This window comes from Diachasmimorpha longicaudata, chromosome 5 (genome assembly GCF_034640455.1).
Source record: "Diachasmimorpha longicaudata isolate KC_UGA_2023 chromosome 5, iyDiaLong2, whole genome shotgun sequence".
Classification (NCBI taxonomy): Eukaryota; Metazoa; Arthropoda; class Insecta; order Hymenoptera; family Braconidae; genus Diachasmimorpha; species Diachasmimorpha longicaudata.
The window spans coordinates 7,993,042-8,020,069 of NC_087229.1; the positions used below are offsets into that span (position 1 = coordinate 7,993,042).

The 27,028-nt window shown below is 38.5% G+C and overlaps 1 protein-coding gene across 4 annotated transcripts; it reads right to left on the reverse strand.

The window, feature by feature from the left end:
- Positions 1-69: 69 nt before the first annotated feature.
- On the reverse strand, positions 70-26,973 carry LOC135162525 (inhibitory POU protein). 4 transcript variants are annotated; one of them, XM_064121118.1, is made up of 4 exons: positions 25,946-26,973; positions 10,859-10,915; positions 7,169-7,357; positions 70-4,251 (listed from the first exon to the last, which is right to left on the reverse strand). In XM_064121118.1, exons 1-4 carry the CDS (start codon positions 26,111-26,113, stop codon positions 3,499-3,501), a joined length of 1,167 nt encoding a protein of 388 aa, XP_063977188.1. In that variant the 5' UTR covers positions 26,114-26,973; the 3' UTR covers positions 70-3,498. The 4 variants fall into 4 exon arrangements, with proteins under 4 accessions (XP_063977188.1, XP_063977185.1, XP_063977187.1 ...); XM_064121115.1 differs by having other exon boundaries at positions 70-4,272; XM_064121117.1 differs by having other exon boundaries at positions 7,151-7,357.
- Positions 26,974-27,028: the final 55 nt, after the last annotated feature.

Consider the following 27,028-nt stretch of genomic DNA (forward strand, 5'->3'; position numbering starts at 1 on the left):
AAATTCTATTTGATTAGTTTGTAAATCGGATTGGGACAGTGGGGAATAGGTAAAATCAATAGAAATATATTTTATCAATAACATCGAGATTCATTTTATTATACTATATATTATTTATAGTTGAGTAGGTATTTGGAACAAAGTTGGACACGAAGTTTTTTCTTTCTTTAATGGTAAAATGAGTTATGGCACATGATATATACAGTTAGAGGGGGAGAAGCATTCACTCGATTTTAGACAAAATCATCTTTGCGTTTTTCATTCATCTTCCCCCCCGGGTTACATTGCGTGCAATTTTGAGATTTTTTTATTTCTTCACAGAATTTGCTGTCAGGTCTTTCATTTATTGTGGATTGTTTTTCGTTGACGTTCCAACAATACATATGTGCTCACGTACAACTGTTACGACGGCTTCCGAACGATTGAGGAGAAATATACAAATACGGGTGTCTATCATGTCTGTTGTCGAGAATGACAGACACCCGGTAACATATCGATATAAATATTTCAAGCCCAATTGAATTTTTCACTAGACAATATCTCGCGATTGATCGCTGGCAAATTAAGGTTTTTTTTTTGTTTTTTACAAGAACAATTTACAATAAGTACATTTACAATCAGCCAAATATGTACAGATTCGAGCAATATTTTTTTTTTATTTATCAATAGAAAAAAACATTTTTTTTTCGATACTTTCTTTAGCCCAATCTCCACGTCTATAAAAATTTGCACGCAACGTATTCGCACATTAATTTCTACATTGTCAGGCAATTTTACTAATATTTTTTTTTTCTCATTTTTCTTTATGATATGTCTTCGTTACAATCTTATACGTCGTTCAGTGACTGAAAATTCTCTTGCAGATATTGGTTAAATTAATGAGACAATTAAATGAAATTATTTGCGAGGGAATTTTCAGTCTTCAACAATTCTTTTGGCTTTGGTTTTTTTTTTCAGTGTTTCATGTTATGTGAATTTTCCGTACTTCATTAAAATTGTATAAACATTTAAATTAAAGGTAGCTATAGTTTATGTATAGTACTCCTTAACACGGTTTATTCCCTCTTAATTTTTATACAAAAAAATTGTGGTTTACGCGCGTACATAATTTCAATTCAATTTTACATTCTTCAAAATTATTTGGAATTACTTGTTCGATGGAGTGTTCGATTTATCTAATTATGTTACAAAAACAATGGGAATATCATGTACTTCATGAGGTGCATCATGTACTTAACCAAATGTTCTCGTTTAGAATTTAAATTCATTGGAATTCGAGTAGAGTCGAACGAAACAATGACGTTAATTCATCAAATAATTACTCAATTAATATCAAATATTTTCAGGTTCATGATGCATGTTAGTAAAACAAAAACTGCATTGCATGCTCCATTACTCTTTCTCTCCATAAGTATACATATATATACAATATACATATATACTTATTCACGTAGTAAGAATTACCCTTAAAAGCATATTGCGATATGACTTGTTACCCTGTGTTTGATACCTACAGAATACCTGTCATCATTGAGAATAATCCTCCGGTCATGTGGTAGGTCGACTGAACAAAAATTTCACTAATCAACTCGAATCGCCCTTCGATAATCGTAACAAAAAAGACTAGAAATTAAATCACAGAACGTTAAATAATGAAAAAATAACAATCATAACTCTGAGTTATTGGATCGTCGCATTGAAAAAGATTAAAAATTTTCTTTCCCATTGGCATCATTACAACTCCTTTGGTGGTACCATTTAAAATATATTTTCAGTTCTACTCTTCCTGTGGACATGGAAATGGTACGAAAAAAATATATCAAATGGAAACGCCAATGAAATTGTAACTTTTCCTCCTATTTCTCATATTTGCGAAAGAAAATGACAGAAATAAAACAATCGAATTGTCCTACTATTAAATTACACTATATTGCACTAAAAATCATCCATTCATACTCTGAACTAGGAGATCAAGAAATAAATGATTTATCATCTCACTGGGACATGACTTGTCGTCCCTCTAAAAAAATGACTTACACTACGTTTGTACAGCTTACAAATAAATCCTGCCCCTCACTATTAACTTTATTGATGCTATGTTATGTCACTTGTTATTGCTGAATGCGCACGATTCGCGTATTTGCATTTTTTTTTTGTTTATTCATAAAATTCACCCACACAAGAATCTCTCGCCTTTAATTGAAGACAATCAGAGCGAACGTAAGGAACGAGATGAGGCATATTCCGATCAAATTAGTCAAATAAATCCAACTCTGTAATTTCTGTCTCCCACAGATTAATCCGCGATGATGATAAGTTATGGGTGTGTGACTAATCTCTAAAGGAATCATTTCGATATGATATAATACAGTCTTCTCACTGATTGTCCAATATCACTACTCAACACTTGGCTCTGCATTGCAACCTTGACACCACCAATTTCACCAAATCCCTGGTCCTCACGAAATACGAATTATCCTCATTAAATCATCACTAATTAATCAATCTCATTCATTAGTATTAATATCACTTTCCGCGTGAATCGTTATTCACGCATTGACTCTAATAACAAATACATAATGAGTTTAATATTATCATTAATTTTTGTTATCTCTTTTCATTAATTTTGTTATTTTCCTCCGTCATTCCATTTTCATTTTAAAACACCATAATCTTCTCTAACCCCTGAAATTGTACTTTTTCCAAGCGAATGTGACTAGTTCTATGTGTATTTCCCTTTTCTTCTTTATTTCTTGTATATTCTATACTTGTGTAATATATACACGTGTGCGCATATGCCTATATTTTTTGTGTTATATACGTTCGTCTGCTTTTAAATGGTATAAACTACCCAGTAAGAGAGACACAAAGCGTGGGAAATCGTACTGGAGTACACGGTATGGCTGGGAGGGAGGGAGACCAGTGACACTGCGTCTACCCATTTCTCTTTTTCCTCCGTTTGGACTTGGAAATATTGTCCCTCCGTGACTTCCGGTTTCAAAGAGTTTTTCCCACTCGTTCTATAGACTATCCAAGTGGGTTATGTCCAATCGATCACAAACTACCACGAACGTATGCGTGTATTTTCACCACTGTACGAAGAACACCGACTCGTAAACTTGTCGGTCATTTTTTTTTTGTTCCGCCGTTTTGTTTTCACCACAACTTTTAAAATAATCACTCTTTTATTATTATTTTTTTTACTGCTCACTCGGTGGACAGTTCAGCAACTTTACACTCAACGTTCTCGTTCATTTTTATTAGTTTCATGTTTGTGTGAGCCCTGGCAAATTGGTTTACGCCGTTGGGAGCTCATGACAACAGTTTCATACGCACCACATCGCGTTGTAATCATGATGAAGAAACACATTTTTGGGAATAGTGTGTTCAGGGCCAACCGGAGTACTCACTGAGCGGTTCAGGCTTTGGCTCGAGATTTGATGATGGCGGCTGTGGCGGCGGATACAGTCAATTCTGCTGTCACAAGCCACCCTCGGGTCAATGTTGAGCTGCGAATTTCATACGCTTCTGCTTTTGTCGCTGATTGCAAAACCAGACCCTCACCACGTTCTTTTTTAAATCAAGTTTCTCCGCTATTGCTGCAATTTTTTCACCCGACGGTCGCGGCTGTACCGCGAAAAATGCTTCCAGGGAGCGTTTCTCAGGTGCCGCGATGCTCGTACGTTTTCGTTTTTTCTCACCGGCTGGAAGTACCGAGGGTGCGTCCGGATCGCGTCTCTTGTTCTTCGCTTGGGCCTCGGCTTCCTCCAGCCATGCCTGCAAAATTGGCTTGAGGGCGATCATGTTGTTGTGCGATAATGTCAGGGATTCGAAGCGACATATCGTTGATTGGGATAGGGCACCTACTCCAGGTAATTTTAGGTTAGCCAGGGCTTTGCCAACGTCGGCTTGGGTGACCCCTAATTTAATGCGCCTCTGCTTGAATCTTTCGGCGAATGCCTCGAGCTCACGTGGATCTGTGTCGGCATCAGGATGGAGACCGGCGGCTGCTGCTGCCGCCGCCGCTGCTGCCATTGCAGGATGATGGTGCGGATGGGGTACGCTACCGGCTATGTTGGCGTGATGATGATGGCTCATCATTCCATTCATACCGCCGTAGACGGAGGGCCCATGAATGCCTCCGTGGTGATTACCTCCTCCACCGCCACCACCTTCCGACATTGGTGTTAGAGTTGTCATCGAATTCGCTGGATCCAGCATGTCCAGGCTCTCCATACCCGGATGACTCATCTGCAAGCAACGAGCGAGGGACTTTTAATTGACGCACGTCGTTGGTTTTGGTTCTGGGATTTATGCTAATGAGGGCCACCAATATTGTTGAAAATTTACACATTCGGTTTTTATCAGTGATCCGGTTTTTTTTTGGGGGGAATTTGGACGAAAGATTTGATAATGAGATGAGTCGAATACGTTTGTGGGGAAATTTTTAGGAACCACCGGCTGTATAAGACATTTTTCGGAGAATAACGAAATGCATGAACTAAAATTTTGTTGAAAAATCCGAGCAATAACGTCGCCATTATTTTCATGTTTTAGTGACCCTCAAACGGAATTTAAAATTAATTAGATCTAGTCATTTAATATAAGTTATGTCAAATGATGGTAAATTAAGTGTGTCAGTTCCGTATGTATTCATATTAATGATGCAATCGGCAAAAGTTGCGGAAGTTCAACAACGCGCAGAATTAATCTCGGAAATATAGCCACGCCAGGGCCTATTTCCCTTCGTGACTCGAGACAAGTTCAATAATTTAATTGCCATTCCCATCGAAGAGCATGTAGGCATAGGGTACACGAGGGGTTGACTAGCCTTTTCTCGTCAGTAACAATCCCCCGCTGGGCACGTGTTTCGAACCTAGTCGTACTTTCTATTAAAAATTATTTGATATTTAAATTACCTAAGAAATCTGATAACTTTTATTATCTAAATAAAAATAATTCCGTGAACGATATTGGGGCAGGATAGTATTTATCATTTTGCAATATTCCATTTATACTTTTAATTATAATATTAGTCGTCAAATGAAACAATCCCGAATTCGACTGATTTCGTAGTAGTCATTGTAGAAGAATTTAAATATTTTTCACCCCAACTGTCAGGAGTAACTCTAAAAATTGACACAAGAAAAAACTGCAAAAAAAAAATATTTACCTGTGCACTTATCATCGCATTAAACTCCCATCTACCTGTTACACTCATTATCTGATTCATTTAAAATGAAATAATACTTGCACCGATTTCGATTCACCATATGAATGTTGCATAAATTTTAATGCCACAAATTGGTGTACATGGGGTGAGGGAGGAAAGTGGCGGTTAATTCTTGTATTAGCAAGAGCTATACGTGCGTATGTAGCCACGCGTGATTATGCACCAGGCACGTGCCGTGACCATGCTTTTCACCAGTACCGGTACTTCGCTCTACAAATTATTTATGAGCTCCCCTTATATTTTTAAAATGATGAATATTGTCGATCTTCATTAGCAGCTTCATCAATATACAAGTAGATAACATCTCTAATGGGGTACATTGCTGTTAAATTACATGGGGAAGTAGTTTCCTTCATCGTTAGATCAAAATTTTTTATTTACTTTGTCCATAATTTTGGTAATTAAATTTTGATGAGATTTTTGTCAGTGATCAAATGAATATTCCCTGATTATTTGGATTCTACATGAATTTGACGCATCGGTTAAAATTCTTTCCTCTAAAAAAAATTCTCCAATTTTCACGTGCCAGGTTATAAATATGAAAAATTTATATTTATGTACCAAAGTGGTTAAGCCTGTATCGGTGATAAAAAAAAATAAAACGACCAGATATATTTGATTCCCCCTCATCTATTTCTCCACAAAAATTGTCTTTTCCCCTCATTTTCCCCCCCGCCCTTCCAAATGGCGCAGTTATATTCGAATCGAATTGCAATTGGGGTGAGACAGACTCACCAGGAAAACACGATTCCCGTTACCAAAGTATATACCTCGTCACAGTCTGGGACGAATATGTGATACTCCCGGGAAAAACCCACGCAATATTTCATCATTATGCTGACACCCTGCACGGTAGGGTTATTCAAGGCAGTAGAGGCACTCCCTCCTAGTCAATTCGCTCTGTACTTGGTCGATCCTTCATCGTAGTGGTCTGTCCCCAGTCATGAATTGAGAGTATCCAAAAACTCGTTATGTCGAGCCCTTTCAAAACACCCATCCACCAACTATATCACGTTTATTGAATTCGTCAGTGTTTTTCGTGTAAAAGCCAACTTTATGCGACACTTAACGCCCCAGCCATCTGCGAAGGCAAATCATACGGGTGGAACTGGACCCATTCGAGAGAGGGAGATAGAAGGGGGATAGTTGGAGGTTGGGGGTTGCTCGTGTGGTGATAATTTAATGCACAGTTAACGACCAGGGACTTGTGTTTACGAATAAGTGAACTAATCCGGTGGGACGAGTTTGAATGTAATGAGAATGCATTGAAGGGTGTCTTAAGATTTTAATTGCACGGGGAGAAATGTTGGGAAAATATTATCGATTGTCGTTGTATGGTTCATTATGTTTTTCTGATATTTTTCATGGCATTAAAAATCCCCAGCTGGAGCCCAAGCTCATGTTTTTCATAATATCGATTCGGTGAAATATTAATTAGTAGTGTTGGTAAAGGGGTAAGAAATAGATAATGGCCCTTCAGTTGTCCCCTTTGGTGTACAATCGTCAAAACAACTTCCATTAGTTTGTGAAGTTGGCTTTGACTTTGTAAAAGGCCCTCAGATAGTCTTCAGTTCGAAAATCATCGGTCCTTTAACATTATTAGATATAAAATTCAATTTCTCTCGTTGAGCAAAATTTAGGACGAAAAGTCCCGTCATTTTTACCGAATATTGTTTTCACTGGCAGATTAGGGAGCAGACACGTGATTTTTAAAGATTTTCCTCTCCGTGCGCTGAAGTTTTTCCCAATTATAAATGTCAACGAGTCTTTCACATAAACTTATCAATCGAGTGCTAGAATAAACTTGTTTTTCCCTCCATCAATTTGAGAATCGCGTTGAAAACAGATTCTAGCATTCGATATTAACCAAACGAATCACTTAAATATTAATGATATTATTATAAATGTCAGACTCACAAATAGGTGTGATTGTACCTGGTGATGAGGCCGATTGTTGGGGTGCGGACTTCCCATATGTGCGCCATGATGATAAACCGATACCGGATCATGCTTAAGTGGCATTGGCGTGCCAGCATTGTGTTTTCCTAAATCGGCAGCTAGTGCCTCCGCCCTTGACAACAAACCGTCCTGAAGACCACTGTTGAGACCTCCAAAAATATCACCCTGAAATTAATGAGAAAATAATTTTAATAATTAATTTATAGAAGTAATATTACTCGACAATCCATACTGTTTGACTACTGATGAAGAAAAAAAAAATCAGGGAGTAGTGTATGTCCCCACAAATTTACCCTCAAGCTGGAAATCTACCTTATTATGTGCAACGATATATTCATTACGGTCCGTAACGTCCGCATAGACCGATCAATGTTTCATGTGAAAAGCACCGTCGTGCCCGCGGGTAGTACGGTGGAAGGGGAGGGGGGAGGGGCACTTCGATTATTTATGAACTTCCCCTTTGCTTTCTTTTCCAACTTACACTTTCTCCTGCTGCTCTATTATATTCTCATTTTGTGACACTTCAAGCTACTCGGTTCCTTCCAGGGATTTGACTACGATTAGCCAATAAAATTTTTCACTTCATTTTAATTGACTTTGATTTTGATATTTTATTCTGACGTGACTCCACGAAGATAAATAGTCACTAAAAATTATGGAATTATCGTACGAAAAAATTACGCACTACAGTTTTTCATTGGATGATTCTCTCTGCGTATCTATATAATAGATTTACGGTGGCCCTTTACATTTTTATGATCACAGTATATTTAATTCAATATCAATAACGTGGTATTTATTCCATAATTGGGAAGTGAATTTGAATTACATAATTTGTACTGTTGTGGTGTAAACCTCGACCTCTTTCGGACTTATTTAATATCGTTTTCGTTCAGCACATTGAGGTAGTTGTATCCAAGAACCCCCCAACAATATCCACATGAAACTCCATCCTCTAAAAAAAAACTTGTAAATAATTCACCTTTTCATCGTTGAAACAACTCCCCACAAAGACAGATGACTCTTTTCTCGCCCACCTTAACGACACGATTAATCCACAACCCTAGAGCATCAAGAGGGATCGCCTCATTGTTAAAGAAGCGTATGGTTAACAGAGTAAGGCGAAGAAGGACATCACCGGAATGGAGTACAAATTGCTCTTGTTAAGAAGCGTTGTTAGCAGCCCCCTAACCATCAAGTTAAACTTGTTGCTGTGTTGTACCTCGAGTTTCCCCCCTCTTGTCCAAGCGCTAATAGAGTCATTTTTTTCACCGACATATCTTCGCTCCCACTTTATTTTTTTTCCCTCAACCTCATCCAGTTATTTTCTTTTCGTCTTTCCATCAACGTTAAGAAATTAGGCAATTACAATTGAATTATCTCACACGAAAATCCCGGTGGGTTTTATTTGTGATTCTCTCGGGAGATGTGGAAGTAAGAGAAATTGGAGGTTTAAGTGGTACGAATAATAGGGGGTATAATGTGGCGATTTTCAGACGATGGGTAATTGAACTGAATGAGAATAGACTACTTTGTGGGTCGGTAGAAATATACGGAGAGAAAATTTTCAAGAAAAATTCTGGTGCTCCAAATTTTTGTTGAAGTTCGTTGAAGATTTCACAGAAATCACGAGAAGTTCTGGCATTTTTTTCCTCATCCTTCACGAAAATTCATTCATGAAGAGAATTGTGGAGTTAGATATCAGCCCAATTGTTACAACTTCAATTACGATATCATCAAACAGATTATCGTGAACCCATTTGAACTCCCATTGGTTACTGGAAGAGCTTCATCAGTTTCAGACAATCGGGTATGAATAATTCCGTCAAATAGACGAATCGATCCATCAATTTTCATCCGTCGATGAGATTGCAAGTTGTCATCCCAGCATCCATCTCCGAAATTCTGATATCCTCTTTCATGAAAATTCATTGTCTGAAATTCTTCGTAATTGGCACAATCCTCACGTTATTTTCATCCCCTAACCTACATCCTAAGCTTTTTGGTCCAGGTTGTTCTGTTCAACCACTGTTGAAACAAACTTACCAAGTTGCCATTTATACACATACAAGTATGGAGTTACTGGTACAGGTATAAAACGAGCATCGTAGTCTCGATTTCATGAATAAATAAAATCATCCAGAAAATGTGACAGCTGACACGAAAACGAGCAGACTGGTTCGTGCATGGCGGAGTGCCTTGTGTCTAGAGGACGCTCCTTCACAACGATGCTTGATGATGTGTACGTGGAAGACGATCAAAAAGCACTCGCAAGTTGGAGGTAGAAATGGGTAGAAAAGTTCTGTCCATCATTGAAAATTTACATTTCCCGTTTAATTTGAATTAACGATTAAAGCATTGGAGCGGTATGAATTCATTCGAAGATGAATGTAATAATAGAGAGCGACGAAATGGTTTATGCATGGAGCAGACGAACATCGATTAATGATTAAGCCGTCTGACTTGAAATATACGAGATTAAAAATGGAATCTGGTGACCTAAATGTTTTGAGTTATGCGAGATATGAAAATTTCAAGCAATTAGATGATAGATCGAATGACATTTACCCTGGCAATGCATTATGAAACAATGACTGACGATGTAGGGGGCGAACTCGTCGTCGGGGATATCACAAGTGCTGCTTTTGGACGAGACTTTGCCCATAGTTAGTCATGTGAGCAAATCTAATATTTAATATATCTGGAGAGGAAGTGGCTCGATATACCTTTTGCAGGGACAGTCATTCCTCTCACGAGGAAAAGATACCTCACAATTTAAAAGAACTTTTTTTCCATTTTTTTAACAACAAAATATCCTTCCCCTGTTCTCATGTGACAGCGTCTATGCTTTAAAAAAATAGCCAGACTAATTGTTCACAGGCGAAAAGCTAACAAACCGAGGGGTAAGGATAGGGGTGACGCAATGTACAGGTGTCCAAGCGGATCCGTAAAAAGCATAAGTGACACTCGACTCCGGTTTTTATGGCGCACAAACTATCCTTACTGGAAAAGCCAGCGTTAGGTCTCCCATCGTATATCTAAATAATCAATTTGCCTCTGGCCATAATCGTAACCGCGAGTTAGCCAGTTTATGTCGGCCACACTACCGGTATAACTACGTGTGCGCCCTCTCCGTAAAACATAAATATTACGAGAAAAGAGGGCATTGAGTGTACACTAACCTGAAACCCTCAAACTTCACGAACTCTTTGGTAGCTGATGCAGCTACCCCCTCTTTCATGTATCTGAACATAAATTTTACAATTTTCCTCATACTAACGGTGGAATTGCTTCTTCTTTTGGACCATTAAAGTGGGTTTCAAGTCGTGAAAAAGTATTATAGGGCAGTTATATGGGTCTGTTTTATCAGAAATTCGGTCGTTGGGCGATTATCCCAGAAATTAGCAGCTTGAGGACAGAAGGTTGATATTTTTTTATGAAAGTTTGTCTAACAAAATAATTAGCGAAAGCTGAGCCAAACTGACCAGACTATCTGGTCATGAATTCCCACGGAAAGGAAAAATAACTAAAACTAGAAGTCAGAATACGATTTCCCATTGCTCATGTCGTGAATTATTCCATAATTTTTACTGAATATTGCTCTTTGTAGATACATTATCCGATTTTTTAAATTATCCAGCGTCTTAAATTTAATTGAATACTCACATTATGCCGTGGTGACCAGGAATTACACATGATCGAGGCATCTTCCAGTATCCGGCTCTGCAATAAAAATAAAAGATTCAAATTATTAACGTAAAAGTCAATAGAAGTAACTCGTGGATTATTGCCGGAGCGTTCCCTACTATTTATCGGAGCTTCATTCTCGCTTGCGAATTACGGAACTTGTGCATAATTTTTATTAAACTTCATCTCTCCCTGTGGACTCCTTTCCCCGCATCATTTCCCATTTTAAATCTCACATTAGTTGAACATCTATCAGATTAGTTGAACAGCTCGCACCTCTGTTCTTCAGCCGAATGTAGAATGGCAATTAGACTGCTATTGATTGACATAATTGACAAACAATAAAAATAGGACTTCAGCAGGGTGGATCGACTGGCGGTGGATGCCTAGACGACAGCTCGTAAACAATTATGCAGATCGATGAGGTGAATTATCACTTCAACTTGGTGAATAAAGCAAAGGGCAGTAGTAGTGCCAATTTGTCCATCATTCCTGTTATCACTCACCTATTTACCCCTTCGACCATAATTTTTCATAACTGTTTGTGAAGCTACACCTCTAGAAAAACTCAAAGTCCCTTGTGCTTTCTGATGAAATTTATAATCAATCACCGTTGACCCCATTCGACAGGTATGAGGAGATAAATATTGAAATACCACTGGCGGGTAATATGAACATTTAAAGTGGTGGTAGTGATCCAGAAGATTGACGGAATCGGGCCATTTGGACGTCGCAACGCTCTTACCAATTAAACGAGTTACTTCGGGAATCCAACCATTATGCAGCATTAGATAATTCAATTTCAATAGATCGACGTCTGAATATCTATTTTTCGAAAGGTTCTTTAGGTCTCGACTTTCGTATTTTTGGGATTGAAATTAACCTGTCGCGACGGATAATCTATAGGGAATGGGAAGGAAATGAAATTTCCACGGATTCAAATGAACAGAAATTATATTAACATTTTCATACAACAGACTGGCTGCATGGGAATGTTAATATGATTATTTGAGAATTATTGGAGACGTAATGGACACTGCAATTATTGGATTATGTAGATGGAAAATAATGGATTAAGAGGAGAATCAGGGAGATGATAAGTGGGCAAATTGAAAGAAGTCTGTTAACGATATTTTTATTGTTGTGATTAAGACTATTTTCTGGTTAACAAATGAGCGAAAATGAAACCAATTTTTTCACACAGACTGACTACTGTGTTGTTTATTTATGAAGATAACAATGTATTACACTCACGGCTTGCGCATTAATAGAAAACAAGGTGCAACCTACGAAAACTAAAATTCAAATCAATAGATAAATTTTTTATTTACATTGTTATGCTGAATTTGATATTTTTATTTTAGTTTTTTCTTCAAAAGAGGAAATCCATTTGCCATCAGATTTTCTGTCTCCGCTGATCTAGTTAATTTCCCTCAATTTTTTGTTCTTTATCGCGATTCGAGTTAACGCATTTAAACTTCAACATGTGTATCCGTACAAACAGTGAAAGTCACACGTATACACACGAGAGAAACCCATCGTTCGGTACTTGGCAATTTTATTTTCACCGACGGCCCGTATCCCCCTTCTCACCCCTCGTCGGACTCACCAACGATGTACGTGACCGATTAACCAACCACCGGTCGAGCATTGATTGAATTCTATACTCGTGCGCGCGATATGAGAGATTGCATCGCGGCGGCCGACGAACGAGCTCGTCCCGCACCCCGGGAAAATTTCATACTGCAACGTAGAGAGGCGGAAGAAAAAAAGAGGAAAAAAAAAAGTGGGGAAGAGGAGAGAATGAAGGTACGGGAGAGTAACATTGCACGGCACTTTTGCATGGCAATATACCTATATTACTGTTGAATTTTTAAGCAGCTGAATTGTTCGATGTTTTTTCCATTCTTTTTTGCACTTTTTGAAAATAACTTTTTTCCCACCACCACGAGGGATTCAATAAAACCAGAGAGACTGGTAGGTTCAGGGGAAATTGGAAAAAATGGAATTTGTAATCTTGATGATCTTAACAATGAGCGAAAAAATCACATATATATATATGATCGTCTTTCACTCGCGCGCATATAAAAACTGAAAAAAAGCGGAGGCTGACTACGACCCTCCCTAAATTTTGCCAAAATTTTTCCTAAAATCATCATCTTGCGTGATCATCGAAATTTAGAGGTAATGATCACACAAAATTCTCGTCTCCGTTGTTTCCACGATCCCTTTCTCATGAAATTAGTTTCGAAGTACAGGGGAGGGAGGTCTAGAGAGAAAAAAAAAAATGATTCACCAAGAAATAAGAAGAAAATTGTATTTTCATTTTTAGTGTGACGTATATAACCCGAATGATACGTAGAATACCGAGGTAACCGCAATTTCACGAAATTGCGGCATATATGGCTGGTATATACCAAAGAGCTGAGGTACGTGACGTCCGTATCATCCCTTACAGCAGGGGAGAAGATAACGCGAGGAGCATCGCGTGATTGCCGGCTTCGGACAGCCAACGATTCTGCGCTCTCGAAATGTTGAACGCTTGTATCGTGATGGTTTCCACCACCGGTACCCAGGGCCTACCCTGAATACACGATAAACTCTGCCCACCCATCGTCCGATATATGTATTCCATTCCCTTGTACTATATGCAGCTACTCTAAGCTCATATATACCGTATTCAATATATTGTTCGATGGCAAGTCTATGTGCTGTGGAGTCAATCGATTTCCTGGCTAATTGATTTTCCACGAAAACCACTTTGAGCAAATTTCAACCGCCCAATTTGAGGAACAATGGAGACCACACTTTTGGGATGTATTTTAAACCCCAATAATGGACCTTTCAATTAAACTTTTTTTTTTCTCGTAATTTGTGGAGAATAATAGTGAGGGTCGCATTTTAATTGAAGCTCATTGCAATCAGCCAATAAATGGAAATATCGAATGTTATGAAAACATTGCTCGATTATTTGGCGATATTTCTATGAGAAAATTCAATAGGAAATTATTCATTGGTATTTTGTCATTTCCGCAATTTTCTGCGGAAAGAGTTGCTACATTACACGGTCAAAAAATTATTTCTAGAATTTTAAGTACACGGAGAGAAATTTTGGATAAAAATTAGACCTCTAGAGGGCCAAACGGGGAACGAAATGACAATCAAGCATTTTTTAGGTCAAGTTTTGAAAATTCCGTTTTGTGTAAAAAATCTCGAGATATGCCATTTGCAATTTCCATTATTCGTTATATTTTAAATATATTTATTTATCTGAATTCCATAAATTTCTGCCTGATAGTTGATTCCAAATCCATTACAATACAAAATCGTGTGATTCAAATGAAACTTCGTTTTATCACCTGACATATTCTCCACTAAAAAATAAATACAATCTATTTTCCGTCTGTCCTTTCATATCACTTGTCCCCTTACTCCTTTCTCGGACGAGTCGTTCTGCTAAAAAAAAAAAAAACGTGAGATGAACGCGACACAAGTTTTATCGTTGAGAAAGAGCGCAAACTTCCACAGATAATTACCTAGATTTACGGGAGTCGTGCGAGTCAAAGTGTGAAGTCGTGTTCAAAGTCCCCTGCACTTTGCCCGTCATTCTCACCCCTCCCCTCTCACCCCCCTACCCCTCTGTAACCATTCCCGTGCCACCGTTCATCCTCAATCCCAAACCCGAAGAAATCTCTATCCCATCTTTTCCTCTCCCTTGATGTTACATTTCTACATAGTTCTCGTCTCTCTTCTCATCGCAATTCTCGTTAATAACAAATGAGCCCTCGGGCCACTGGGTGGCCTCACCCTGCTCCCCTGTACACTTTTGTTATAATCGAAGAAACTTCTACTCTATCGTCACTGTCAACCCGTTTATATTATTCACTGGTTTCGTTTAAAGAAGTTTGAACACCTGTCGGGTCTCGGCGTGCCCAGTAGATCCTTTTGGGTTTGATATAAGGCTGGTACATTTTTCAATCGAAATGTTATTTAAAATCCGAGATAGTCGTGTTATTTCACTGTGACTTGGGTGCAATAAAATCAGGTGCTCGGTATTTTTTTAATGTTTGGCATTTGGATTATTAAAAAATCTTGGAAAAAAATGGCTTCGATCAAGTGAGGGTCACTATAGTTAGAAAAATCCTTTAAAAATTAATCATACTTAAAAAAAGATCTCTCACACCGGAAGTGATGATAGATTTTTATCAACTTTGAGAGGACAAAAATTAATTTGACGTTTCTGGACATTTTTACAATAACGATAGGAGAATATTTTTAATGATAATCGTATAATATTATTTTCATTGATAGGTGTGATTCACACCGGAAATGTCAATGATCGGAACGTCAATTTGGTGTCAAAATCACTACGGAATATTTTACTGTACAAAAATTGAATAAAATTTTTGATAGAATGCCCTCGCAATGAATTCCATAAAATGTTTGATTCAGTCGAGACGAAAAAAAAAATCATGAAGAAATACAAAGAATAAAGGAACTGAGACGAACCTCCGGGACTGAGATATAACGTACGGGGTAACCCAAGGTAGAAGCGGATTTATGTTGCAGTTTTCTCCATCTCCTCCCTCTCTGACGACATTACTATTTCACGAGAAAAACACGAGTTCACGATGAAGCGCGAGAGAAGCGCCTAAGAGCCCAGCTAAAGGGAATTTATGAAATTTCGTAATGTAATATTCTGATTCGCTGTAGACGCGCCACGTGCACATAAAACTCACGGCTCTTTCAGTTGATTTTTTGACCATTTTCCACTCAGATCCCCTAAAAACCCCTCGGAAGAATTTTCTTGCAACAGCGGCGTAGATAGTCAGAGGGATTTACTTCTTGCTTTTAATTTAGAAACGCAATTACATGAAATTTCTCAGTCATTTTCGCCTATTCAATTTTCATTTTCACCTCTGTAATACTTTGAAATTCTGAAAACTGAGTGCATCAATGATTTTTTCATTTTTTTACATATTTATTCAAGTACAGGACAATAAAAATGGCGCAGTGTCTCAGCGCCTCTTAATTTACTACCCACGTAATTTTTAAATAATTTATCTCTCCGTGCGAGAGCAAGAATTATTGATTAGCGAAGTGGTCTCTTTTCGCTCTAATTTCATTACAAAATCAAATAATTAGACAGACATCTACAAGTACAATACCTCTAATTGTCAGTTTCCCTTTATCTCACATGGCTATAATCAATTTACTTATCGACTGGAAAATTACCTTCCCTGGGCAATTAATTATCGCGAATTAGGACGTGATTTGTCCAGTTCTTTCCAAATTAAAATTGAAGGAAATTTTCTAGAAACATGGGATTTTTCTTGATGGTATTTACCATCATCAGCATCCATATGCCATCCGTATAACCCATCAGAATAGCACCGGAGAACGCGTGTAAAAAATCTGTGATTTCGTCTAGTGTCTGTATTGAGGCCACCAACGCTGATTGGCTACATTGCGTTCCGCCCCCGCAGCCCCGCCAATCAGATCCCGACGCTCTCTACATCGATCCACACCATCCACTATAGTCACAGCCGCCATACTCAAAACCCACGGACTTCCTTTCTCTCTCTCTCTCTCCCTCTCTTTCCTCTCCTGCACTCTAGATGTGTCCGCATTCTGCCTCACTTCTTCCTCTCCCAAAATTTCTCTTTCGTCTCACTGGTACCCATGTACTGAGCATATATGACAACATACCGCGGTTGTACATGCCTTCTGTTTCTCCACAGCGAATAAAGACAGAGGCTGGCATTTTAAAAAAGTATAAAAAAAATTTGGTAAAATCATTTGCTCAGGGATTTGCAGGGGGAAAATTTAGGTTTTTTATTCTGCGTATGACCATTTTACATTTAGAAATTTTCAATTGCATACTCTTGTTCAATAGATTTGATATTAATGAGGTTCAGTAATTTTTAGCGGAAAGGAATGTTTCAAAAGAACTAAATATTCAGTAATTGTTACCGATTAATTCAGTGAGCAGTGACGTGTTGATGCAAATAAACAATTCGGCAATAGTTGAAGAGAAAAAAATGTTCAAAAATCCAGACATTGCAGTGGTTCTTTGACCGGTATCATTGACTTCACAAGTCAAAAACTACATTGTAATAATAATCCAGTAAGGAGCTATTTTTGATGCGCTCATTGTCATGACGTTGACTAGGGAGAGCCAGATTATTTTCGAGTGGAGAGTATTTATAGGTTGTTTCAGGATGTTTTGATGATCCTTTCATTGAGATTGTGATGATAATTCAACGGAAATGACGAGGGAAATCGTAGATATGCTGTATCACGTTTGTCCCTTTCATAGTGAAGTAATTGAGGGCGCAGACCAGGTGAATTTACTCATTCTATACCGTAGGGATGTGGGGTATAGCTGTCTTGTTGTTATCGTTCTCAATGCAATGTCAGATTAATTTCCGATAATATTGTAAAATCAATTGCGGTAATAGAATTGTTTTTAATGGGATTTGGAAAATAACGTTCCAGTTCCGTAATCTGCCAGTCAAAACAGTCTTTTTCCTGAAAGATCACTGAAAAAATGCGTAACTCTTCCGTCATTTTTACTGATTATTATTTTGACTAACAGATTACGGAAGAGACAGGTAATATTTCAATAATTTTTCTCTCCGTTCACTCATATGGATTTTCCCCAATTTTTAACGAACCGGAGAAATTTACTCGAAAAATCTAGTCTTCGGTCAAATGTTAAAAAAAAATTCTTAAATATTCTTTTTCTTCAAAATTTGGCGATGAATGTTTGGAATCTATGGCAGCTCTTGTAGAACTGTCGGGCATAAACCGCCGAGAATATTGCATGATCCATTCGTGTCAAACCGAGCGAGAATCCCGGTCTGTCGTTCAGGGCATATGCCAGCGGCCTCATAATCAATGCAAACTCGACTTTGTGAGTCCGTACCGCAGCGAACCGCCTCGTTTTCCGCGTTGTTGACACTCACTCAGTGTTTATGTGTTGGTAAATAGTGGAGATGACCTACAGGCGAAACGCGACCATGAACCCCCTTTCATAAGCAACTCGCGACGGAAGGCCAAAGGAAGACCACGAGCTAATTATTGATGTTTGCGGACTAATTCTATATTTCATTCCGTGATTTATTGACATTTGGGGCAGTAATGTTGCAACTATCTACGAGAATTAATTAAAAATAGTCATTTTACAAACAGACATCGGCGTGGCAAACGTTGCCGACGTCAGGATCATTGTGCCAAATTTGTAAGATTTCTAAGAAAAAAATGCCAAAAGTTCTTCAAGAATTTTATGCAGAATTCCTCATGAAATTGACGCACGAGAAAATCAAATTCTAATGCAATTCGTAATTTTTATTGATCACTGTTCCTCGTGTACAGACAACTGCCGTTCTGTTCAGCAGCTCTTGCACCCTCAATTTCATTACTCCGTCGATCAAAAAAAAAATCAGTCACCAACACCCAAACTAACTCATTCAATTTGTCAAATGAATGTTTTACATTTCCCCTTCCGAGTGATTTGATATCAGCGGAAGACTCGCACAATAATTCTGGAATGTGTTCCCCTACTTAGAGATCGATGTAAATCGTATGACAGGTTGGTCGCGTGGCAGAGGTCCCAGGGTTCAGGGATGAGTGGGCGAGGTGGATTGGAGGCACGTGACAGCACGTGTCAGTGACACCCCAATCGTCAAAACTCTCGAGCTCATCCGAAAAAAAAAAAAAAAGGAGAAGTGGTGCACACTATCGCCAACCGCATCGAGCGCGTGCCACTGGATATAAACATCAGGAGTACGACGTAACTCAGAGGGGTTAGGAAAATACGAGTAGGAAGAATAAAAGCAACTGTGCAAAAGCTCGGGGATAAAGGTTATGTGCTCCTTCGGGGAAGGGAGTGGTTGAAGGCTCCATCGCACTGAGAGACGCTCGGATATACTTTGGTATCGTCTGGGATTCCCCTGCGGGATGCCCAAACGAGCATTAACAAAATTGAAACGTCGATTTGTCCGCGGTGATCGTAACACAGCATGACGATAATTTTATTAAGGGATTTTATCCCTTGAGTTACTGTATTACGGGCAGAGACGTTTGGATAGAGCCAATTTTCGGAAATGTATGGGATTGTCTTTCGACAATTTGTGACTGCGAGTGTCAATCGGAGGTTTCAGTTGATTAAAAAATTTCATTAGATTATCTCGATGTGGTGGGGGGGGAGTGGTATTGTTTACTTTGGAAGAAAATTAAGAATTGGTCAGGAAAATAAAGGGAATATTTTAGATTTTTATTTCATTAACGTGGGGATAGCCATTTTCTGTGGAATTCAATTGAGTGCAGTTCCCGATATGAATAATTATCGATTAATGTGCTTTAAATAATTGGAAAAAGCCTAGATTTCAAATTCAGTGAGGAATAAAAAATAATTTGAAGGTGAAAACACTTTCTCCCCTCAATAAATCGACCGCCAAGATATTTCCATACCACGACCGTGTATTCATGAGACATGATAGGTACCTTCGATCGCTTCCTCATGCATATACATCCGCTATAAAGCCCTCAGCATACGTCAAAGAAACCCGGTAAAACTACTGAATTTGTTTTGTGATTCTACTGAGGTAAAAGAAAAAAAAAATGAAGTAAAGAAAACGAATAAAGGATATAAACAGAAGCAGATTACACTGGGGTGGGAGCGCGTGGCTGTTTGAAGAGTGACACACATCCCAACCCGGCCCCAGTAAGTTTATTCTAGGCTGAAAGCCACTGGTACGTGGACACACGCACGTAAACATAGAGAAACAGGTGGACGAATGCACAGGGTTTATAGGGGGGGGGGGAGAATGTAACACACGGCCGATGTTAATCGAGAAGAGGACATATGGTAGTAATGATAGACTCTTGATTCTCATGAGGGCCACTTCAATTCCACCTGAATAACCCCGTGATTCCCTAATTTCACCCTCAAGCACGTAATTTTATTTTATTTCTGGGGAATTTTTCCATTTCACGAAAACAGGGAGGAGACTTAGTGGACAATGCTATTTTTCATAAATCAGCATCTTAACTAATGAATTAATCATTCGTACTTGAGACAGAGGAGAAGTTGAAACAAATTAAAATGACGATACTTTCTTTTTGTTTACACAAATCCCAATTTTTTATCTCCCTCTGGATAATAATAATCCGTAGACACCATAACTACTGTGATCATTGTATCTAGGTCATCCCGACAGCGGGAAACTTGTCGGGCGACAGTTGAGAGGAAAAGCTCGTGGAAGGTAGACGAGGTGATTGTGGCGCATATTACTGGCCAAAAATAAATTATTGAATTATTGAACCGTTCACCCATCGGTAACCTGAAAAAGTGAAATTTTGCTGGGCGAATTCATTTTATCGGACAGACGGCGGCAAAGTTTTTCACGGGATTAAAACATTATGAGGATTAATAATCCAAGTTAATTTCATTATTCCACTCACTGAGTTATTTGAAACTGAACGTAAAGTGTTTTATCTGATTTTTTTTTTCATCGGATGATAAGCAGTGTCTGTTGTAGGACGCGGAAAAATTGGAAAATTATGGTCAATTAGTCGGGGTGAAGTCCGGCCAGTTGGAAAATCTCGTCATTTTTTTCGTGACAGTCTCAGAGCAACAGTTATATCACTCCCACTAGACAGATAAAATTGAAAATTCATCATCAGCTACTCAACTAATTTCGTATCGTCATTTAATAATTGAATTATTTTATTCTGGAGGGGAATTGAATTATTTCTATCCCCAATTTCTCGCAAATGAGGTAATAATTACAATTGCAGTTGACTCAAGTTTCCCCCAGGGTTTATATGTTCTATTGGAAAATTGCCCCGATCTCACCTTAATGTCCACTGAGAAACCGGTACACATGTTCTTTTTTACCTCTAGTTCATTATTTTTCATGTTGAAGAGGGATCGTAAGTACCATTGTGATTATACACTTGAGTTTATTTCCGGTATAACCTCCCAGCCAACCCCCGTTGTTCGAAGTAACCACCGAGAGGGATGGTATAAGTATATAGAGGTAAAAAAGATAAAGCGGGGCTTACACTCTGGGGGCATTATGGGGACCGTAATAAAAATAATGATAAGAGCGTTAAACCACACCGAGGCATGGCCGGAAGTCACTTTTTTCCATGTATTTTCGACTTGCTCTTTATTTCACGCATATTGTCTTTTTAATGCTGTAGAGAGCCGAGTGAAAGTAGTGGATGAGGCTGCACTAAATTCGGGTAATCTCTGAAATATTTTTTTAAATTATCCTACTGCTCTATAAAAGTCTTTAGTGAGTTATCGTTGCTCCAATTTCCCCAAATTTAGTAAAAAGTAATGTGTGATGAGCAAATTTTAATTGAAGTAGGAGACGTTTTCTTCAATCTACCGAATCGAAAGCCTATTAGTTAATCATAATGATAGAATGGTGAATGACTACGTATCAAAGTGAAAATGGATGTCCATTAATAATTAAAGGGAAGTTCTTATCTCGACACTGGATGGAGGAGAACAGAGAGCGAGGCTGAGTGTGAATCTGACCCATACCTTATTATTCATTTGGTAACTTTAACTCTGAATTTATTGTCTCTCAATGTCTGGATTTCATCGGTAACTTCACTGATTATTTTGTATCTAGTGTCGTATTTTCCAATCAGCAGTGAACAATTGCTATATCCTCACTGATATTTTCGATGTGGAGCTTACAAAGTTCATTGATTTTTCGATTGAGTTACTGTAAAATCAATCGGACACTTGATTTATTTATCACGAAATTGAAAAAAATATGAGGGAAAAACCATCGCATTGAAACATAGTATTTGAAATTACGATTTTTGATTTTAGTGGTCACTCGAATAAATTCTCATCGAGAAGTTAATTATGAACCTCGCACTCTGCAGATGATTGCAACGAATTTTTGAATGTTGAATAAACGGGGTTATTTATGAGGCCACGATTCTGATTGTGTTTTTGAGAGGAAAAAGAAAAGTCGAAATTTTCTTTTCATGTGAGATTGAGGGGTGTCTGGCTCTGGAGTCTTGTCAGACTTCAAAAATGTCTATTTTTACCCCAAAATGACAGGCGAAATTCAGATATAATTGTAGAGAATCTAAATGGTAATTATGAGGTTTTAGTGTGCGTGACCAGTGCTACTCGAGTCTTCTTTCTGCCACTACTCTTTTTCCAACCACTTACGTGACGCTAGAACCCCTCTTTCAGGGTGTCTTTTTGCCCCCTCGTCAACCAGACTCATACTCGATTTGTCGGTAAGAGAGTCTACTAATGTTTCGAAGGCTAATTCGGTGAAGGGGAAGGGACACACACGCGATGAGTTATTATTCGACATAAAAAGGACATTTTCATGAGAATAACAACCAGTATCATCATGTTCATCGTATACCCATCTAATGAACACTTCAAAACAAATGATTTTAATGATGAGGACGTGAAAGGAAATGGAGACGACCAGTATGACATGTAAATCACCCGAAAAATAAGTTGACTACTATTTGTTTTTTTAATTTAAATACCAATTGGAATGAAAAAATCAGGCAATGAATTTCAAAAACTTGGGGAAATTTAACAACAAATTAATCGATGTCAATTGTGTCAGCTTTGATGGGAGAATAATTTTTAAAAATAGACCGAATTCGGGTCAAATATGTGAGAGTACAGATCCACCGAAATTATAATCAATTTTCGTAGAATTTGAACAAGAACAATTCCCCGGCGTGCAACAACATAACTTTTCTCTCCTCCTTAGCGTGCATTCCTCTCCTTTCGTGTGTATGCCAAAGCCATTATTTTCAATTCGACCAAATTAACGCTACTATTCTTCGCGTCTCCGTGAAGGACAATAAATAAGGGCAAAGCGAGTAGTAAATATAAATCAGGAGTGATTGGATGTAAGTGGGGAGCGTTATGTGTCCCCAGTGCCCCGTGTGCGGGGACGAACGTGGGTATTTCTATGCCCTCAGAGTCCCTACTAGGAGAGATAGCTAGTTTTACTACGCGGTAGATACCTCTATCCTGTCCCCCTTTTTTTCGGGAACAATTTTTCTTATCCCGATGTAAGTAGTGAACACAAGGTTTACACCCGAATGATGATTTTTTTTTTCGGATAAACGGGGGAATTGGGGTAGAATAATATTTTAGGGAGAACTATTGGGCACAATGGCCTCTGTAAAATACGAATTTTTGGATTTTCAAGGCATATCTACTCTGTAAAAAAAATATTTTTTTAATATGATTGGGAAGATGAATTTATATCCGAATTAGCTGTTCAGTTTGGCTCGTTAATACCCTCTAGTAACAACACCCTTTAGGAGAATTTTTCCCCCAACACCTGACATCACTTACAACCAGGTGACATCAGGGTCCGTCAACCGGTGTTGTACATGTCCTGGTATCGATTATGCAATCTCATGAGTACGGTTGGCCACGTACTACACCTGATGACACCCTCCTTTGCTCGAAACGCAAAGTGGAACCAGGGCTACTCTCGGTCAGCTCATCGCTCACATTAATTGCCATTTCCTCGATTCAGGCGAGCTTATGCATCGGTACATGTGTTACTTTCCCAGATTTTTTTTTCCTTCCTTTCTTTTTCTTTCCCTTTAACTTTTAACTTCAGTTGAATATTCTGGAATTTAGTGAAAAATTTATGGCTTCGAGGTAATCAGAGGGGACGAATGGGTGGATTACTTTACTGAAACCTTTTTTTTTTATCAATTTAAGATAAGACTGCCGCGGGGAGAGAAAAATTCTTGAAAAATAACGTGCCTGTTCCGTAATCTGCCGGTCAAAACAGTATTCAGTAAAAATTACCGAACAGTTACGCATGTTTTCCAAAAATGGATAATTATTCTGTTATTTTTATCAAATATTATTTTCACTGACAGATTACGGAACCGCAAGGAAAATATTCTACTGATTTTTGTTCGTGTTAAAAAAATAACGCACTCATTTATAAGAAATTTTCCAGTAGAAATCATTCAATTTCACCAAATGGTTAATTATGATTTTTTTTATGTAAACAGTTCGTTGAGACATTCGTCGGAAATTTCTATTTGAAAAAAAACGTTATCCCTATAATTTCCGTCTACGAATTATCCGGCAATGCCCTTCATTGGAAGAATATTAATAGAACAATCGGTCTATTCATTTTTCGTCATGACAGTCGATCAATCGGCCAGGAAAATCCGAGCATAAAGTGGGAAAAATAATTTCCACGTGGCAGATGACATATTTGGTCTTTTGATATTCCAGACTGGTTTGAATGAGCGGAAATAACCCGTAAAATCGAAATGTTATAATTTCATTGGGATTTCACAACGCCTTGAATAATTACACACAGCGAGGGGGACAGCTTTCATAAATGATCAGCTTGGCCGCTGCATTAATTTCCATGCATAACGATTATAACTCTCTCTCCCATTCTCGACAAAATTACTGCGGGTCTCGGTGGACATCTCCCTGGTAATATGCAGAGACGAAAGCTTGAGCTATCGTCGATAAACTAATTCCGTTTTTATAGACTAATGAGTTTTTCCCCGATGATTGAGAAATCTTAGGGGAAAAAATACATAATAAATAAATAATTCGCGAACTTCCTAAGAATTGTTAAACATTCAATCGTTTTTGGCTTAAAGGCGCAATAAGTGCGGATTTTATCCTCGTCTCTCCCATCTCTATCCAAATAATTAGGAAATAATTATTTATTCTGCGAACTGGGCAATTTTTACAGAAATCAATTCCATCAGATTCTCTAGATTTTAATAAACATTTCCATACGTCCGGGAAGAATAAAAAAATACTTTAAATAAACAACATTCGCTATTATGTTTGCGGGGAAAAACAGTAAAATTGTATTTGTATTTGACTATGAAATTTTTTTTAGTTCATAGTCCCTCATCAGAAATTTAAAACTTTCACTATCAACTGCTGTGAAAATAAGATGAATAAATGAAAAAGTGAAATAAAGTAGAATCGATCAAGTGAGACGTGTGATTGTTATCGGGTGACGGCACACAGTACCTCCCTGTAATCTCATCTGGGGACTCTCAACGGGTACCGACGGTTTTTATCCTATTACGTCGCATGAATAAACTAAACACACTGGTGGATGCCACAAACACACTGGTCTCAGAAGAAGAGTGGGATGATGTGATGGAGTGGGGGTGGAGGGTAACCTATTCCGCTCCTGACGCTCATTCCTTCCGCTTTTCTTTGCATAACCGAAAAATTTTTCCCTGCACTATTTTTTATTCATTCGTAGAAAAAAAATACTACCATTCGAAACATTGAAGTGGGGTAACACAATGTTTGATCAATTTGACCCAAAAAATATAATTAATTGAGAAAAAATCGCGTCAATTTTTGAATGAATTTTCTTTTACCGCACGATAGGAATTTGTGATAATAATTAATATCTGACAATCAATTTTCTCTCTCGTCCAGTGAATTTAACAGAGCTGTTGCGTGATCGTTGCATCAAATCCCCGTTTTTTTCCATATCACTCCCTAATTTTTCCTAATTAGTTCTCACTCCAGAATTCATTGTAAAAAAATTCATTTACAGCAAAGCACACCTTGACAGATTGAATTCTATAAATAAAAATCACCTATCCCATTTCTGTTGCAATCTCCCCGAAATAGTTCAGAGTATGACGCGGGAATCAATGTCAATTTAGTCAATAATCCCCATTAGTCATATTTATATTTGTTCCATTCACACAGTCCCCGTTTATTTTTTACCGAAATAAAATCTCTGACACGGCAATTTGAAAATTAGTTTCCAACTGTTCGCAGGTCCTTCATGGATTAGTAATAATAGGATCTCATTGCCAGACATGGCTTCAATGCATGAATAGGAATAGCTCGTCCTTAATTCCGTATATTCTTAATTGCTACCCCTACAATTGATAGACTCCGGAGAACTTGCTTAATGGCACGACCAAAATCTTAAGATCAATTAGCGTGATGGCAGTTCTTGAATTCCCTCCGAGTAAATAGTTCCCAAAATGAAACAGAAAACAAAAAAAATAACTCACCGGTGGATTTGGCATGCACCTCCTCGGCGGTGGCGGTGGTGGCATTTGGTCCGGCGCAGCGCGATACGATGGCGGTGAATATCTTCCAGATGGAAAGCACCCAGGTGCCGATATAGGCGCCCCATGGAGCCCCTTGCTCCCCATCATCTTATCAGGTGAATACATCATCTTGACTCTGGCACAATAAAACTCAACAGGACTTTTCCAAAAATCCACTGAACGAGTGCATTCAGTATCCGGTGGATTGTTGTCCCACCAGGCAACCCATTGGTGCCACAATCATGCAGACAGGATGCTCTTGCATCCGCCTGAGAACATCCACTTCCCCCAAATAATCCAAAAAAAAAAAAATCACAATCGTAATCAGTTAATACCCCACACCAAAATGTCCAAAAAAACTTCTGTCACTCTTGGGCCCACAATTTGTGCCCCAGTCCCCCCATAAACCCACTATCATCGTTCATGTTTTCATCCGTATTATTCATCACCAATTGATCATATCGCACAAATTAATCAACAACAATTATCACTAATCACTAGTCACTTGGAATTATCTCCAGGCCCTCGATAACCCAAAATCACCGTCTAAACAAAAAAAAAAAAGCACTCTCAAAATGGCCAAATTCACCAGCTCCCAAACCTTCACAATCTCTGCAAACTATTTAAAATACTTTAAACAATCGTTGTATTTACGAATTATCTGAAATAAATCGGATACTGGTATACAAGACAGCGCGACATGTTCTGCGAGACTTGTTCTACCGGCTAGCACGACACGTTGCTCTATTCCCTGTTCCGTTCTCCTCTGTTCTATTCTCTTCTGCAGCCCGGAGGAGGGATGAGTAAACTCCGTAGCAGTAGGGGAGCGGGGCAGGGAGGGAGGGGGGAGGCTTGCTTGATCATGGGCTTTTTGAAGCCCTTCAAAAAGCGAGCGAAAGAGGGAGAGGAAGAGAGAGACCAAATGATTTCGAGTGGTGCACGGCGTGAAACACCAACGACAACGGGATATGCTCGATGCCCGGAGAATATAGGTTTCCCAGCGAATATCACATACCCCCTCTGTTTTCCACATCGAACCTACCC

Excerpts from the sequence above, each read along its gene's own strand:
- LOC135162525 (XM_064121114.1), bottom strand. The coding sequence starts at position 26,113 with ATGATGTATTCACCTGATAAGATGATGGGGAGCAAGGGGCTCCATGGG. Across the intron at positions 7,358-10,858 it reads CCTGGTCACCACGGCATAAT|GGTGATATTTTTGGAGGTCT; the intron begins GTGAGTATTCAA and ends CATTAATTTCAG. Across the intron at positions 4,273-7,150 it reads AGGTACAATCACACCTATTT|TCCCTCGCTCGTTGCTTGCA; the intron begins GTGAGTCTGACA and ends GTCAATTAAAAG.